This window comes from Pelmatolapia mariae, linkage group LG20 (assembly GCF_036321145.2).
Source record: "Pelmatolapia mariae isolate MD_Pm_ZW linkage group LG20, Pm_UMD_F_2, whole genome shotgun sequence".
NCBI classification, from domain to species: Eukaryota; Metazoa; Chordata; class Actinopteri; order Cichliformes; family Cichlidae; genus Pelmatolapia; species Pelmatolapia mariae.
The window spans coordinates 11,345,178-11,362,593 of record NC_086244.1 but is presented as its reverse complement, the minus strand read 5'-3'; the positions used below and the strand labels follow the sequence as shown (position 1 = coordinate 11,362,593).

At 43.3% G+C, this 17,416-nt stretch overlaps 1 protein-coding gene across 1 annotated transcript; it reads left to right on the top strand.

The window, feature by feature from the left end:
* The first annotated feature begins 228 nt into the window (after positions 1 to 228).
* On the top strand, positions 229 to 17,123 carry LOC134619417 (NACHT, LRR and PYD domains-containing protein 12-like). The gene is made up of 6 exons (XM_063465261.1): positions 229 to 286; positions 5,017 to 5,193; positions 8,373 to 8,549; positions 10,918 to 11,091; positions 13,239 to 13,412; positions 14,088 to 17,123. The coding sequence occupies exons 3-6, from the start codon at positions 8,497 to 8,499 to the stop codon at positions 14,098 to 14,100; spliced, it is 414 nt and encodes a 137-aa protein (XP_063321331.1). The 5' UTR covers positions 229 to 286; positions 5,017 to 5,193; positions 8,373 to 8,496; the 3' UTR covers positions 14,101 to 17,123.
* The last annotated feature ends 293 nt before the right edge of the window (positions 17,124 to 17,416 follow it).

The following is a 17,416-nucleotide window of genomic DNA, read 5'->3' as shown; positions in this document are numbered from 1 at the left end:
TACAGTGTTCTCAAAATGAGTAAGTTGCCCTAACTTGGTCATCTTACGTAAACTTGATCCAATGTTTTTGAGTTCTGGGAACAAATGAGCTTGTACAGAGTACTCAAAATAAATACGTTGTCCTAACTTAGTCATTTTTAGCTAAGCTTTACTCAGTTTTTTTGAGGCAACGAGTTTCCATAATTTTTTTGAGTTCTGGGAACTAATTAGATTTTACAGTGTACAAAACATCAGAGCGGGGACGACTGAGACTGATTCCAGCTGTGAGGAACTGCAGAAAGGCTCGGTGAGTCCAGATGTGATCATTAACATCATTGATCAGTGTAGGTTAGTAGTTTAACTTTGAAAATAAAATCAGATTGTAAGCACAAAGTGTTTGTGTCCGTACGCTGCAACCTTCCACACCATCCTTTATTGTACAGACTCAGCAGCAGCTCCATGGATCCCAAATCCAAGAGTGGAGAACAGATTTGAAGTGTGTCACATCCATGCAGTCACAGCTGTTTCCACCATGTTTCCACTGATATTAATCCTGTTCAATGACACGTTTCATATCAGTGAATATGTTCTTTAGGACGTCCACTGACATGTTTAAGTGTCCTGCTGGAAATCACTCAAATCTGCAGGTGGGGTAGAGACATAGGAGAGGTGGAGAATAAACTTAACCTGGGTGTCTGTTGTCTTGTGTAGTCTGGGAGATGATTGAATGTTGGGGTGGGTACAGTTTCCTCTGTGGTGGGGTAGGGTGGGCTGCCCTGGGTCCTGTGGGGCTTGGCGGTGCTGCTGCCGTAGGCCCCGGTCTGGATGGGCCTGGGCTCCCTTGCCTTGGTGGGTACCAGAGGACGGGGGTGCCTATTGGGGTCAGCAGGGGAGCTGGCCCTAGGGAGGGGCATCTTGCCCCTCCCTAGGGAGGGGCATCTCCGGAGGGGCCGTGCTAACACCTGCTGCTCTCTGGCAGCAGCACCATGCCCTCCCTTGTTTTAAATGCACTTTAGAACAACACGCAGCAACACTACACATGAGCGGGAGGAGGGAGGTATGGGGTCTTCACACACCCCCGTTCTCTACTAGCCATCGGGGCGCGGGGGGCTCGGAGGAGGTGTTGGCTGTCCGATTGGCCTCCCTGCTGCTGCGGAGCCTGGGGCGGTCCGCTTGCCTCCACCCCGTGGAAAAGGGTAACATCTCTTGGGTCTGGGTGCCGTTTCCCCCTCTGGGGGCGAGGGTACCTGGACCCGGGGTATAGAGTATGTTTGGGGAGTGTGATTGTGTGTACATGTCCATTTATGTCTATCCTTCTGTTGGGTGAGTGCTGAGTGCTTGTATATGTGTGCATGAGGGTGGGAATGCATGTTTGTGTCTGTGTGTGCCTGTTTGTCTGTGTCTATATGTCAGGTTGGGTCTTAGACTCCACCTCCCTGGGAACTCCCAGGCCCTCCAAGTGTGGAGGCCTATCTCCCCTCACCACACTCCCTGCTGGTCACTGATGCCCTCAGGGGTCGGTGCATTGGTGGTTCTTGGTGTCCGGGGCTGGGCGCTCAGGTATGCACCAGCTCACTCCCGGTGGCTACTTGGCGGGGCCTGGCACCTGTTGCTCGGTCAGGCCTCTTCCGGGGCAAAGGGGGCCCTCGGGGCCTGCAGCTCGGTTCACTCTGGCACAGCTGGCTGCCGGCAGAGCCGGCGGGCATGCCAGTGCAGCACCCTCTGGCTTCTGCTCTGTGGCTACTGGGTGACCCCTCGTCTGGGGATCTCCTCAGCCCTTCCCAGGAGGGTGGCACGGATGCCCCTCCGGTGGTACTCCTTGGGCTCTTTCACTCTGGGGCCTCTGGATGTCTGGAGCCTGGATCTCCTCCATGCCTGCTTCATGCCCTGGGGGACGGGGCTATGGCCCTCCACACCCTCTAGCAGACCGTTACATGGGGAAACCTTTTGAATACAAGCGCGTTGATCCACACAGGTGTGCACACGGGTGTTCACTGTTCGTAGACATAAACTACACCTTTCTTAGCTGCTACTTCAAAGCACAGTGTGCGCTGTCTGTGCTGCACAACAACATTCAATATTTAGTATTTACTGCTGTTTACACTTAGCTAGATTAACGTGATGGTGTTGTGTTTAGTATGTTGCTTTGTTTTGTTTTTTTTGCTTGTTTTCTCTTCTTTTTCTCTCAACAGGTGATCCAGGAGATTTTTCTCTTTGTCTTTGTAAGTGCCCTTTCTCACTGTCCCTCTTCCCTTCTGTTTTTTTTTTCCTTCCTCTCTTTCTTTCTCCCTTTCCTATCCCCCAGTCATGTCTGTCCCGTCTGTAACAACTGAAAATAAAATAAATAATAACAACAAAGTTTGATCAAATGGACCAATACGGCAATGCCATGATGATCCATTTGGCAAAATAAATCCATTTGGTATCCTTGTTGGTCTTCAGACAACAATTCTGACGGCTAAAATACCAAATGGGACAGACAAAAAAAAAAAAAGGAAATCACTCAAATCATCCATGAAATCCATGAAAAATCCTTTTAGTGTTTCTAACTTCACCCTCTGTCCTCTCTCTCTCTCCATCCTCCTCACTGCTTCTTTCACTGATAATCACACAAACATCGTATTCAGCTACAAAATAACACAATAATATCATCTGATGATCATTATTATAAGAGCAGGATCCATATTTGATATCAGAGTAACACACTGCTTGGTTATGTGCAGTCATCATCAGTGACTGTGGGTCAAACAGAAGCTCTCTGATTGGTTGCTGACCTTGGTCACCTGTCCACTCTCACCTGTTTGTGTTTGCTCTCTCTTTGCTGTCTCCATCCTCTCTCTCCTTTCTCTCCCTCTCTGTCTTTGTACCGTCACTCAGGTCCAATGGAAACAGTGACATTTACAAACCAATCAAAGACAAACTGATCCATGTCAGGTTATAACAATATTCAAAGTGAATACAGGCTGCTGCTGGACACAGACAGGTAACATCATTTTGACTTGCTGTCACCTGGATCTGGACTCATAAACACTGAAGCCCTGAACAGGAATACAAATCATTTTCTGCCAACTAGCGACACACCAGCAGATAATGGCTCAGAAAGCTAAAATGAGCCAATCATTTCTGTGTTTAGTTCCCCTGAAATCAGATCTGATATCAGCAGCTCTGAGTTCATTCATCATTATTGTCCAGTGATGAGATTTCTGCTCCGTTTGGTAACAGTCAGCAGGTTTTTCCTGCGTGTGGACGTGAACAGTCGTACCTGACAGCAGCAGGTAGCAAACAGAGATCATCTTTCCAGCTGGAACTCTTCACTGAGCTGAACTCATTCAAAATGTTCTGGAGTCAAAACAGGAAACAGTCCAAATGTGTGTCTTCACTCTGACTCTGGATCAGATCTCAGTGACAGACTGTGGACATTATGGAAGCCTAAATGTGACACCATCTTCCTCCTTCATCTGCAGATTAAAGCCAAACAAAGATTCTCATTAAAAGTCTGCAGGTCTGAGAGAGACTCAATCGTTGTGTCATGTCAAACACAGTAAGAGGAGCTGAAGCACAAATGTGAAGAGCAGATTCATCAGATTATGACCTCACTCTGTTTTGTCTTCATATACATTCAGTCTGTGTTTATAATGCAGATTTTCTGCTTTTATAATAACACATTTTATATTTAGGATGATGAAGATCTGATGATAGCAGATAAAAACAGGCTGCAGAGACTTTGAGCCATACAGGGCACACAGTGTGTGTACAGAACAGCTGAAATCATTCTGGAGGCCTCACTGGAATATGGAAGCATCACAGTACAGCTTCACTAAAGTCTCTGATATGAGATGAGAAATGAAGCAGCCAGAGCTTTTTCATGAGTGGAAATCCACTGTGACTGTGAGCTGCTGCTACAGCCTCCAGATTAGCCAGCAGCTCATCCTGCTCAACATTTTCTCACCAACTTTAATGGAAGTGTGATGTTTTCAGCTGGAGTGATGGTCAGGGTGGCCTCCCTCTCCTCTTCTTCTCCTCTTCCTCTTTCATTTGTAAAGCCACTTCTGCTGCTTTCATTCATTTGAAGTCCTGTAGCTGAGTTTGGGAGAGACTAACAGCCTCGGCAGCAGAGGGGAGAAAGGCTGTAACACCACCACTTTACTCTGTTCTACCTGTCACATCATTTTATCAGGAAACACATATGTTTTTACTATGTTTGTCTTGAAGATGTAAGAAGATCACATGGTGCTTTTTATTATTGTGTTGGTTTGTTTCCTGTCTCTTGGATGGAGCCCAGCTGTGCGTGGCCCCTGGGCCTGTGGTCAGAGTGTGTGCTGGATAATCCGGCCCAGGATGAGGCCAAACTGACATGGGATGAAATGTCTGTCACATAATTGAGCTTAGTGTAGTTTCATTTCTGCACAATTTAAAAACAACCAAAACTGTCTTTTCTATGTTATACTGTAGACTTTCTTTGATACTGTGTCCAAAAGGAGCAGCTTTTACTTTGAAGGGGAGCCGTCTCTGTTTCCTCTTCAGGTTGGATGATGGAAGCAAATGAGTGTGTGATGTTCTTTCAGTGTTGCACTTTGTAGACGCTCCCTGAGCACTGGTCTCACAGCCAGCTGCACATAGAGACCAGTGTTGTTAGTCCAGGTCAGAAGATGACTTGTTGGAATGAAAATGAGCTTGTAGTTTGTCTGCTTTAATCATGTGACTGGAAAAAGGTGTTGGACTTCAAATATGTCCATTTCTTTCACACTTCACCTTTAAAAGTGAAGCCTTGTGGTTCCTGGAAGGAAAAACACGACTTTTTCAAGTCTTTGTCCTGTTTTTATGATAAATGTACGACTTTAATGTGAAACATTCAGAGTTTTTTCTCTTGTTGTGTTTGTTTGAAGCTGCTTCCTGTTGGCTTCAGCTGTTTGGAGTTTCCATTTTCTAAACTTCTACATTCTGAACCTTCTTCAGCTCTGAACAGATGATGAAACACTGAATGATTCCAAGCTCACACTTTGTCTAATAAACTTACATCTTTCATTCTTTATACAGATTGAGCGACTGTGATTTGTCAAAGTTCAGCTGTGATTATCTGGCAGCAGCACTGAAGTCCAACCCCTCCCATCTGAGAGAGCTGGACCTGAGCTCCAACAACAAGCTGCAGGATTCAGGAGTGAAGCATCTGTGTGGTTTCCTGGAGAGTCCAGGATGTAAACTTGAAGCTCTGAGGTCAGTCACATGTTTTAGTTGTGCTGAGATGAATATGATGTGAAAGTTGTGCTGACACTAAACTGCAGACATCAGGCTGATATTATACTGATCCACACTGAGGATCTTCATGGTAAAGTCTGTTTTCTTCTTCTCTGGTTTAGTCCATTGACTGCAGCAGAACAATGTTCACATTTCAAACAGTGAGACTCAACGTATGGCCTGCGGCCCACACGCGGCCTGCCCACCTTTCCTGATTCAGAGAGAGGGGACCCTGATTAACTGTGTAGTGTTCTTCCTCACAGTTCTAAGTATCAGACACAACAATGAATAATCCACAGCTGACTGTCTTTAGCAGGTCAAAGGTCACAGCACACAGCAGACAGTGGGAAATATTCTAATTCTGATCATTTATCAGCACATGTTCTGCATCCCCACCATGGACTTCATTCCTTTCCAAGCCAGCCTTGAGTGTCCTTTATTCAGCTCATCCTCTGCTGTACTTTTACACCTGATTTTAGCTGCTTTATCTCTCTTTCACCAAGTTTCTGTGCCTCAATCTTTTTCTTCTCTCCCTCATAACAAGACAGCTTCTTCTGCCTGAGAACATGTTGGAGTGATTTACAAATAGACTATGTGCACGTTAGCATATGCTACTTCCGGTGCGGAAACTCCTGTGGGGAGCTTTGTTTCCGGTGTCCTATTCGCGCCTTGTTTCCGGTCCAAAGCAAGTTAAGCAAATGAATGAGTCAAGCAGCGATTTACATTTCTATAGATGATTTGGGCATTTACCTAATATATCTGTAAATGATGTTCATTGACTTGTCGATATTTTTCCTCCGCGCCTCAGAGCAAAAGAGAAAAGGGATTCAAATGTTACATTTCTCAGCTGTCCCTCGTTTATCGCGGGTGTTATGTTCTAAAAATAACCAGCGATAGGTGAAATCAAGTAGCCAATTTTATTTTTGACGGTGTAAAACGTTTCGTGGACATCGTGGACATCCAGTACTGCACTTCAGAGTCACGCTGCTAGCATCGATGCAGCGATTCTGTACTGTACAGGAGAGACGGCACGGAGGAGATCGTCTGCAGCGATCAGGACGCAGGACACAATGTGACGTAAAAAAAGCATGCAAACTTGCACTAAAAAATCTGCCAAACAGCAGGTGAAAGGTGAACCGCGTTATAGCGAGGGACCTCTGTAATTTTGAAGGTAAGTCACAACATACCCTTCGTAAATACTAATGTATAGAAACCCTTACCAGTGTTGCGAAATCAGTTTTACCCCGGTTCTTTTTTATTCCTCGGGCATCCAGAGACGGCACCGGACTCAGTAGTCATTTCACAAAACCTTTATTCATCTTTTTTCATCTTCATTTAAGCATGCATCTTCTAGAAGGGAAGACGTGCAAGGCCGGTGTCCCTCTGCAAAATCTTCACTCCTTTGTCTGTGAAACGCAGTTTTGTAGAAGCGACCCATCATAAAACCCCCATGGTGTGCTGCAAACTCTGTGTCTGTGTGTATGCACGAGCACATGAGTGCCTGTGTGTGCGCATACCTGTATGTCTATGTGAGTGCACGTGAGTGACTGTATCCGCGTACCTGTGTGTATGTGTGTGCACGTGAGTGAGTGTGCATGTAGGTGTGGGTGTGTCGTAACAGTCAAAGCACTGTTTGTGTGTGTCTCTGTATACGTGACTTCCTGGGGGTCATAAAAGTAATCTCCTCACCCAAGCTAAACCAAATTCCTCTACACAACATAGAAAACAGAGTTAACATATTACAAACACTGAGACCCCCACTCTGCATCCACTGGGCCATTGGCCTCTTGTTGTCTTACATTTACAGATAAGGTGGAGAGTCTCCTGCAAACCTACTTCAAAGTTAGAACAATTATGAGTTTTTATTAAAGGTACAAGCATCAGCATCAGCAACCCCCAACTGTAGCTTCCTGTCTCCTTTCATGAGAGCAGACCCCCAGTGTCCATAAATTCCTTTCCCTCTAAACAATTACACACTCTCAGGCCTACAGCTAAGCCAAACTAAAACACAGACCAATCCTTCCTTATTCCTGTGAGCTAAACAAATTTAACACATCCTATTATAATGATTGCTTTCTTGTACTCACACCAGCAATCGTTCATTTTTGTGTGGCTTTTTTTCACGGTTTGTTAACATGCTGTGTAGGTGTGTACTTGACTAGCTGATATCAACATAATGGGGAAACATCTGGTTTGACTATTGTTCACCTGTAGTTTGAATGCTGAACATGTGCCTGTTTAAATCATAAGACCAGTCACTATACAGAGATGTGCTTCTGAATGTGGACGATGTGTCTTCTGCTGCAGTAATGCAGTTCTGCTTGTGTTGAGTGATGTAAACAACTGATCGATCTTTAAACGTCAAAATTGATCATTCGATTTTTTTATGACACAACAGTGGTGAGTGTTCCCACCTTCTGCTCTTTGTAACTTAACGCCATCTTTCCGTTTTCGAGTTTTGGACATGATTTTGGAGAATATCTTCGCAGTACCGATTGACCGCAAAGTAAAGCTACCGGAAATGTACAACCCCACATCCGGTCTCAAACCAGGAAGTTAGCATTTTCTCGTGCACAGGGTCTATCCAGGGCTGCTTATTGGGGAAAATACTTCCTGTTTTCAAAGTAATCCCCATTTTTCCCAGAAAGAAATGTAAGTAGAAATCGATGATCTAAGTGAGAACATGAGCCTTTAAAAAGTCCCAGTGGGAGCAGTCAAAGCAGTCCCTCAGTCCCAGTATAGAGTCTTTGGTCCAGACTGGAATAACTGTGTGCCCAGTTTGAGCTCTCTTCAGTCCTGTGACCTGACAGACCCAGAGGGGCCATCACATCACATGTAGAAGCTCCCCTAATGGAGCCACAACACATGTCCAATACTTAGTCTGTCTTGTTGGACCAACTGGAAGAAATGATTCAAGGACTTAGTCACAGAACAGAGATTCAAATCTCCAAAATCCAACTGGCTGCATCAGGACATATAGTCTGAAACTCTGCACAGTTTCCTGTTTGAAGCTGCTTCCTGTTGGCTTCAGCTGTTTGGAGTTTCCATTTTCTAAACTTCTACATTCTGAACCTTCTTCAGCTCTGAACAGATGATGAAACACTGAATGATTTCAAGCACTTTGTCTAATAAACTTACATCTTTCATTCTTTATACAGATTGTGGGACTGTGGTTTGTCAGAGATCAGCTGTGATTATCTGGCAGCAGCACTGAACTCCAACCCCTCCCATCTGAGACAGCTGGACCTGAGCTACAAAAACTTCCTGCAGGATTCAGGAGTGATGCATCTGTGTGGTTTCCTGGGGAATCCAGGATGTGGACTTGAAACTCTGGGGTCAGTCAGCATGTTTTAGTTGTGCTGAGATGAATATGATGTGAAAGTTGTGCTGACACTAAACTGCAGACATCAGGCTGATATTATACTGATCCACACTGAGGATCTTCATGGTAAAGTCTGTTTTCTTCTTCTCTGGTTTAGTCCATTGACTGCAGCAGAACAATGTTCACATTTCAAACCTTCAAAGAAGAAGAAAAATCCTCCACTGGATAATTCACTGAAACTCTCCAACTCTTCATTCCACCTTAAAGTCTGTCTGACACTGAAATCCAAAGCAAAATGTGTGTTTGCTTTACAGACAGCAGTCCAACACAAACATACACACATCATCCAAAACACAGTCCAACATCCAAATCTCCTCCACTGCCAGCATGAATGATGGGAAAGAGAAGGAGGAAGACTCTGACATTCAGGGTTAGAATGAGTTTCATGAAGCAGACTGTGAAGATCAAAGCTGCATTAGAAGCTTACATGAATGAATGAGTGGACAGAAGTGGACAGAGATCATCTGAAGCACTTCAAAGGCTTTAAATCAGCACATTTCTCTTTATTCTTCATCAACTCTGTTAGTTTCTCTCAGTTTTCTGTGGAATGAAGCTAACAGCAGGCTAATAAGATGCTGACCAATAGGTTTCTATTAAAGGTTGTAATTTGTATCTGGAAAAAGTGCTTTGGCTCAGCAGGGATCAGCTTACAGGTAGAATACAGCTGCTGGATGGGATTAGCATGTCATAGCTATCTACCAAACTGCTAACTGGGGGATTTCAGGCCATCTATGGATCATTTTTGCTAACTGTTTATTCAGCTTACGCTCACAGGGCTGCAGCCTGTGCCCTAGCTGTCATAGGGCAAGAGGCATGGTCCACCTGCACAGGTGAGCAGTCCATCACAGGGCCAACAGAGAGAGACAGAGAAGCACTCTCTCACATCCACACCTACAGCCAATTTAGAAGCACCAATGAACCTAAGCAGCATTTCATTGGACTGTGGGAGAACATCCAACCTCCACAGAAAGGCCAACAAGCTTCAACCTACAACCTTCTTGCTTTAAGGCACTAGTGCCAACCACTTTTCCCCATTTCAGCCCAAATCCTGCATCTTCCTGTTTCTGACTCCAGGCCAGCTCCACTAACACTTTCTCATCAGACACTGCCACCTAGTGGAGGAAGTCTTAGTTCCATTTGAAGCTTCAGATTACAGTTAGTTCCTTTACAAAGAGGTGGAGGTGGTGGGGCCACAGCACCATCATCGCTGAGTGCCATAGGACACTTAACCTTTGTTTCCATATGCTGGGAACTTCCTGTTGTTCCAAGGAGGACTGGAAAATGTGTGAAAATCTCCCAGTCACTTCCTCACAGCACACTTCAATCATTTCCCTCCCACAGCATCAGGACCAGGGCTGTTTCTCTCTTTGGTCCCACTAAGAGATTTCCACACAAACACCTCATCAGTGGGACTCTCAGAGCTACCAGCCCTTTGCTACAATCACAAAGCTCTTCATTGAAATCAATGATATCAAAGCTGGAATCCAATGAGTCCAAGTCTTCTGCTGATTCAGCATCACATTCATCTTTGCTCCTTGTTCTGCATCCCCACCATGGACTTCATTCCTTTCCAAGCCAGCCTTGAGTGTCCTTTATTCAGCTCATCCTCTGCTTTACTTTTACACCTGATTTTAGCTGCTTTATCTCTCTTTCAACAAGTTTCTGTGCCTCAATCTTTTTCTTCTCTCCCTCATAACAAGACAGCTTCTTCTGCCTGAGAACATGTTGGAGTGATTTACTAATCCAGGGCTGCTTATTGGGGAAAATACTTCCTGTTTCCAAAGTAATCCCCATTTGTCCCAGAAAGAAATGTAAGTAGAAATCGATGATCTAAGTGAGAACATGAGCCTTTAAAAAGTCCCAGTGGGTGCAGTCAAAGCAGTCCCTCTGTCCCAGTATAGAGTCTTTGGTCCAGACTGGAACAACTGTGTGCCCAGTTTGAGCTCTCTTCAGTCCTGTGACCTGACAGACCCAGAGGGGCCATCACATCACATGTAGAAGCTCCCCTAATGGAGCCACAACACATGTCCAATACTTAGTCTGTCTTGTTGGACCAACTGGAAGAAATGATTCAAGGACTTAGTCACAGAACAGAGATTCAAATCTCCAAAATCCAACTGGCTGCATCAGGACATATAGTCTGAAACTCTGCACAGTTTCCTGTTTGAAGCTGCTTCCTGTTGGCTTCAGCTGTTTGGAGTTTCCATTTTCTAAACGTCTACATTCTGAACCTTCTTCAGCTCTGAACAGATGATGAAACACTGAATGATTTCAAGCTCACACTTTGTCTAATAAACTTACATCTTTTATTCTTTATACAGATTGAGGTACTGTGGTTTGTCAGAGATCACCTGTTATTATCTGGCAGTAACGCTGAACTCCATCCCCTCCCATCTGAGAGAGCTGGACCTGAGCTACAACAACCTGCAGGATTCAGGAGTGATGTGTCTGTGTGGTATCCTGGAGATTCCAGGATGTGGACTTGAAACTCTGAGGTCAGTCAGCATGTTTTAGTTGTGCTGAGATGAATATGATGTGAAAGTTGTGCTGACACTAAACTGCAGACATCAGGCTGATATTATACTGATCCACACTGAGGATCTTCATGGTAAAGTCTGTTTTCTTCTTCTCTGGTTTAGTCCATTGACTGCAGCAGAACAATGTTCACATTTCAAACAGTGAGACTCAACGTATGGCCCGCGGCCCACACGCGGCCTGCCCACCTTTCCTGATTCAGAGAGAGGGGACCCTGATTAACTGTGTAGTGTTCTTCCTCACAGTTCTAAGTATCAGACACAACAATGAATAATCCACAGCTGACTGTCTTTAGCAGGTCAAAGGTCACGGCACACAGCAGACAGTGGGAAATATTCTAATTCTGATCATTTATCAGCACATATCCATATGTATAGAAACAAACACTGTGAGACTTGATCAGAGGTGTGATCATCACAGCAGAGGCCTTTGTGTCAAAGTCACTGAGGATCAAACAGAAACACATGAAGCAGATTTTCCTCTTCTGGCTTTTTATAGCAGATAACCTTCAAAATATTCTGCAGTCGATCAAAAACTGAAGCAAACCATGAATCAACATGTGAACATGAGCTGATGCTGCTGAAGTGAAGCAAAGTTACAGAGGTTTGATTACAGACACAGCTGAGAGTTTGTAATCTGTCATCATTTTAAAAGGTTTCAATTTCTTCAGTATTGAACAGCAGAAATGAGGCTTTGTTTTCGGAGGCCGACAGCAGTGAACACAACAGCAGACTGGTGCGTAATAAGCAGTGAATAATGCAGAAAACAGATTTTTGAAGGTAAACTGTTCTTGAAGTACACTGAGAGAGAGAGAGCTGTGCAGGAAGTAAAGGTCAAAGTCAGAGAGAATTCATGACCATGTTCATCAAACGTAAAGCGTAGTTTGGATCTTCTTTTGCTGCTGGTTCACTCAGTTTTGGTTGGAGACAGATGAAACCTGCAGCTTCAGGATCTGTGAGCTGTCCACTTTCAGCCCCGACGGCGTGTCCGTGTACGTGCCGTCGAGTGAACGATCCACGCTCTGTGTTTCCATCTTTGTGTGTTTAGCTGCTCTCATTTACTGTTTTATCTGTTTGCTTGTTGTTGAAATACTTTTGGGAGCTTTAACCTGAGATTCTGGCAAATACATTTATATTAAAAATCCATTCAGGATTGAATGAATCAACATCGCTTTATTCAAATTAAAACCATTTAAATAGGAAAATCCATGTTTTTTACAGCCGCCTCTAATGCTGGGTAATGTCAGCTGGTCCATGTGCAGCTGGCTGTGAGGCTCAGGGAGCGTCTACAAAGTGCAACACTGAAAGAACATCATCCATAAATATTGAGTAATAACTGGACTCTCATACAGTGAGACTCAAATGCCTTTAAACATCAGCTTATCCTGCTGATCCAAGTCCAACACTGAGTTTGTAAAAACATGTTTGTCAATCATTTTGTTTGGTTTCTGAGGAAAATGATTCAATAACTTGCTGCTAATACACAACATTTCATCATATTTCCTCATAACCCTCTTTTGTCTGACCATTTGATCCCATTTGAATTTGCAATAAAGGATCCACAGAGTTTGGTGACAATAATGACAGTAGATGTTTGTGTGAAAGTGCTGGAAGCAAATGAGTGTGTGATGTTCTTTCAGTGTTGCACTTTGTAGACGCTCCCTGAGCACTGGTCTCACAGCCAGCTGCACATAGAGACCAGTGTTGTTAGTCCAGGTCAGAAGATGACTTGTTGGAATGAAAATGAGCTTGTAGTTTGTCTGCTTTAATCATGTGACTGGAAAAAGGTGTTGGACTTCAAATATGTCCGTTTCTTTCACACTTCACCTTTAAAAGTGAAGCCATGTGGTTCCTGGAAGGAAAAACACGACTTTTTCAAGTCTTTGTCCTGTTTTTATGATAAATGTACGACTTTAATGTGAAACATTCAGAGTTTTTTCTCTTGTTGTGTTTGTTTGAAGCTGCTTCCTGTTGGCTTCAGCTGTTTGGAGTTTCCATTTTCTAAACTTCTACATTCTGAACCTTCTTCAGCTCTGAACAGATGATGAAACACTGAATGATTTCAAGCACTTTGTCTAATAAACTTACATCTTTCATTCTTTATACAGATTGGGGGGCTGTGGTTTGTCAGAGATCAGCTGTGATTATCTGGCAGCAGCACTGAACTCCAACCCCTCCCATCTGAGAGAGCTGGACCTGTGGGGAAACAACCTGAAGGATCCAGATGTGAAGCAGCTGTCTGATCTTCAGCAGAGTCCAGACTACAGACTGGAGACTCTGGAGTAAGTAGAGTGATGGAGTGAGTGGGTGGTGCTGTCAGCAGTATTGTACTAAACACAGTCAGTATGAAACAAAGATCCAGTGTTTCCTGTAAAGCTGCAGCTTCTCAGTGAAGCTGTGAGAGGAGAATGGTGACAGGCTTCAGGATTGGACACAAACACTTCCTGTTTCTCACCTTTATGGTCACCATAGTAACGGCTGACACGCTCTGATCAAACACTGTCAACAGCCAATTAGCTCTCTGAACAAAGCAGCACGCAGACCAATGACTGCATTCATTTCCAAGTTTAAAGCAGTGAAGAACACAGTCTGTAGGTGAGGAAGAATTTAGTGAGAGCAGATGTTTGGATGGAATTCCTCCAGTTAACAGCTGGAAGCGTCCATCTGGATTGTTGGGCTTGTTGTTGGGGTTCCTACAGAGCTCAGAGTGGACACACCAAGGTTCTTCTAATGAATGAAAGTCCAAACTCAAACTAGGAGGGAAAAACATTTTCATCAACTTCAATAAAAATCCAAAGATTAGAAAAAGTGAAGCAACAATGAGTCCTAGTACAGTCCCAGCACTGAAGTCCCTGCTGCTCTTTATACTGGATGTGCTGCATCACTGACTGACAGCTGATGAAGAGTCTCTGGAAACACTCGTTTATCTCCTCTGCTCTTCCTTCTTCTCTCTGCAGGTGGAGGGGATGATGGTAAACAGGACGGTGTGTGTGCTGAGAGAGGAGCAGCTGTGTCCTGATGATCCAGAGAGGTTGAAGCAGCAGCAGCTTGTGTGTAGAGACGCTCTGACTCGGCCATGTTACTGGGAGGTGGAGAGGAGAGCTTCATCCAGCAGTGACTGACAGAGGAATGAAGTGCAGATGACTGTCAGTGCTGCAGAGTGAACTGCTCTGAGAACAGCTCCACTGTCAGACACAATGTAGAGTCCAGCATCATCCCTGTGTGTCCCTCTGGATCTGACAGAGGATCATCAGTGTATCTGGACTGCTCTGCTGCTGCTCTGTCCTTCTACAGTCTCTGCACAGTCTCTGTCTGACTCTGGCTTCAGACCCTCCTGGATCAAACTCACCTGGAAAGACTTTCAAACATCACTCAATAGATTTGAATACAGAATAGATTTGATATATACTGTAGATGTACTGTAGAGTTGCAGTTTGTCACTTGTAAATACAGTCTGTGAGCAGCTATGAGCTGAAAGATCTTTCTAGAAACACCAAATGTTTTCACTCTTCTGTTGCTTTTTCATATATTTCCACAACATTAATATTGATCCCACCTGTCTCACCTGTTTCATGCTTTTATACATAATAACAGGACACGTGTGATCTGAGCGCTGCTGTGGTTGCTGTGCTGCACGTCTTCATTTAGATAACAGAGACATCTAGTGGTTCAGAGGGAGAACTGCAGGAGGTGGAGCTGTGTTTTAGCATGGAAAACTTTTTATCTTTTAGGCGCAGATACAAATATGACAAGTATCAGTGTGAGATACAAAAGGTCACATCAGTCAGCAGAGGGAACAGTGATCACACAGCAATGTAAGAATAGAAACATAACAGTGAATCTGGACATGTGTACAGATGGAAGCAAACAAACAGGATGTAACACTACATTAAAGCCACAAATGGGAAGAAAACAAAGCCAAAGGAAAATATATTTGATCTCAGGAATCCAAATCAGATGCTTTAGAGCAGGGGTCGGCAACCCTGGGCACGCGTGTCACAGCTGGCAAGCGAAGGGTTAACTGATGGCACGACCATAGCTGGACTGGCCATCGAGCATACTGATGGTGATTTTTAGTTTTTATAGGCTGATGATGTTTTTTGTAACGGTATAAACAGTGGAAGGTGGTGGATTGGCCGGATGCTGGTCGATGTGTAAAAATAAGTCAGTTGTTTGTTGGTGGCTATGGCGGAGCTTCCACAGAGGCAGCAGGTGGATGAGGGAAAGTGGAGGCAGGAGGGAAAAGGGTCTGGCTGCAGCCACTGGGGAGCGCCATATTGGGACCTCCACAGTAGCCGGAAACATGTGACCTCCACAGTAGGCAGAGATACGTTCCTGCATGGATCATCGACTTTTTTTTTTTTTTAAAGAACTTTATTTAACAAACAATGAGTATACAACATACGAACAGATGAAGTATACAAAAGAACAGAACATGAACACACAAAACCAGGGGTAAAAAGAAAAAAGTAATAATTATATGAATACTCACAAAAATTCACAGATATATATTGTTTTGAGAGCCTTTTTGTTGGTGGAGCTGATATCGATTGTATGTACAATTCCACATCCTTAAAAAAATGACAGAAATATGGTGTTTTATTAGTAAACTTACATTTATGGATAAAACATTTAGCTAAAAGTATTAACAAATGTATTATAAAACCATTTATCATTCTTCTTGGGGAACTTAAAGAAACAGAGTAAAACATTTTCCCATCGTAAAGAAAACTCTCTTAAAATCTTGACAATAACAAAACTGCTAAATTCCTTCCAGAATCTCTGTGTAGAAGCACAGAACCAAAAAAGATGAGTCACAGTTTCTGGATGATCCCCACAGAAAGTACAATTAGTATTTATGTCACTTTGAAATTTTACCATGTAGTGACTGGCTGGATAACATTTATGTAGAATTTTAAATGATGCTTCCTTCACCTTATTTACAATCAAATATTTATGGGGGATCATCCAGACTGTCTTCCACTTGATATCTGGAACATATCGGTTACAGTAAGATATTATATAAGGGAGAGAGACGATATCTTCTTGGAATAAACTACGTATTCTCTTATTGCTGTTACCAAGTTCCTGTGAAAAGCAGATTTTTCCTACTGCTGACTCAGCTGGATCAGGGAGAGTGACTGAGGTAGATATCAAGCTGTCAGTGTTTTTATATAACATTAAAGTCCCTGAGGGTATGGCACCAAGCACCACTGAGAATTCCTGAACACTGATTGGAAAATTATATAGTGCAAAAAAGTCGTTGTAAGTAAGTAGTTGTCCCTCTTTATTAACCAGCTGAGCCACCAATAGGATCCCATTTTGGACCCAAGTTTCCAGGAAAAGTGATTTATTTTTAAATAAAATATCTCTGTTGTTCCAGATGAGGTATTTGTGTGGTGAGACGTTGTGTTTATAAATGAGGGTCCACACTAAGAGGACTTGCTTATGGAAGGATGAAGGTTTTACAGGGAGTTTCTCAACATTGTAATTACAATTTAAAATAAAATTAAAGCCATGCATGGATCATCGACTGTGGAAACCTTGCAAGTGGATCGTAAAGGTTGGCACAGAGTCTTTCGTGTCTAAATTTGACGTTAATAATTATATAATTGTAGGAATCATCTAGTTTGCTTACACTGATTACGTTGGCACTTTGTTAGCGCTACAGCAGGTCCGACCCTCGAGGTATCTAAACTTTAGTAAGAATGTGCACTTTTGACACCTCTGGTTAGCATTTAGTGGTCAGTTTCAAACGTATTTGATTTTTGCTTGTTATGAACAAATTCACTTCACTACTTTTCACGATCTGTAACATCAATGCACATTGTTCCATTTACTGCATATTGCACTTTATTCATGTCTCTCATTCCACCTGCAAAAACATTATAAAGGTCGTCACAGAGTTTTATATATGTATAAATACTAATATTCTCTATTCCATTGTTTTATTGCCCAGATCTTAGTTAGCCTTTGTTCAATTGTCTTTTATATGTCAATAGATACGTATGTCACAAATAAAAGTTTCTTGTAAATTATGTTTTTGTAAAGACTTTTCTCCCAAATCTCTTACATACTAACTGTAACGTGTTATTTCTGCTAAAACCTGAACTTAAATGTGTATATGGTGTTTATCTGTTTTTCTCTCTGTTTTAGATGCAAATATCAATTTGGAATTCTGCCTCCAAGCCAGAATCGCAGGAATGCACAACGTGTTGGCTGTTTCACTGCCCTCTGTGCCCAGTGTTGGGCAAGTTACTTTGAAATAGTAATTCAATTATAGTTA

Coding starts and splice junctions, on each gene's coding strand:
- LOC134619417 (XM_063465261.1), top strand. CDS start 8,497: ATGCATCTGTGTGGTTTCCTGGGGAATCCAGGATGTGGACTTGAAACT. Junction 8,550..10,917: donor TGTGGACTTGAAACTCTGGG/GTCAGTCAGCAT, acceptor TTCTTTATACAG/ATTGAGGTACTGTGGTTTGT. Junction 11,092..13,238: donor TGTGGACTTGAAACTCTGAG/GTCAGTCAGCAT, acceptor TTCTTTATACAG/ATTGGGGGGCTGTGGTTTGT.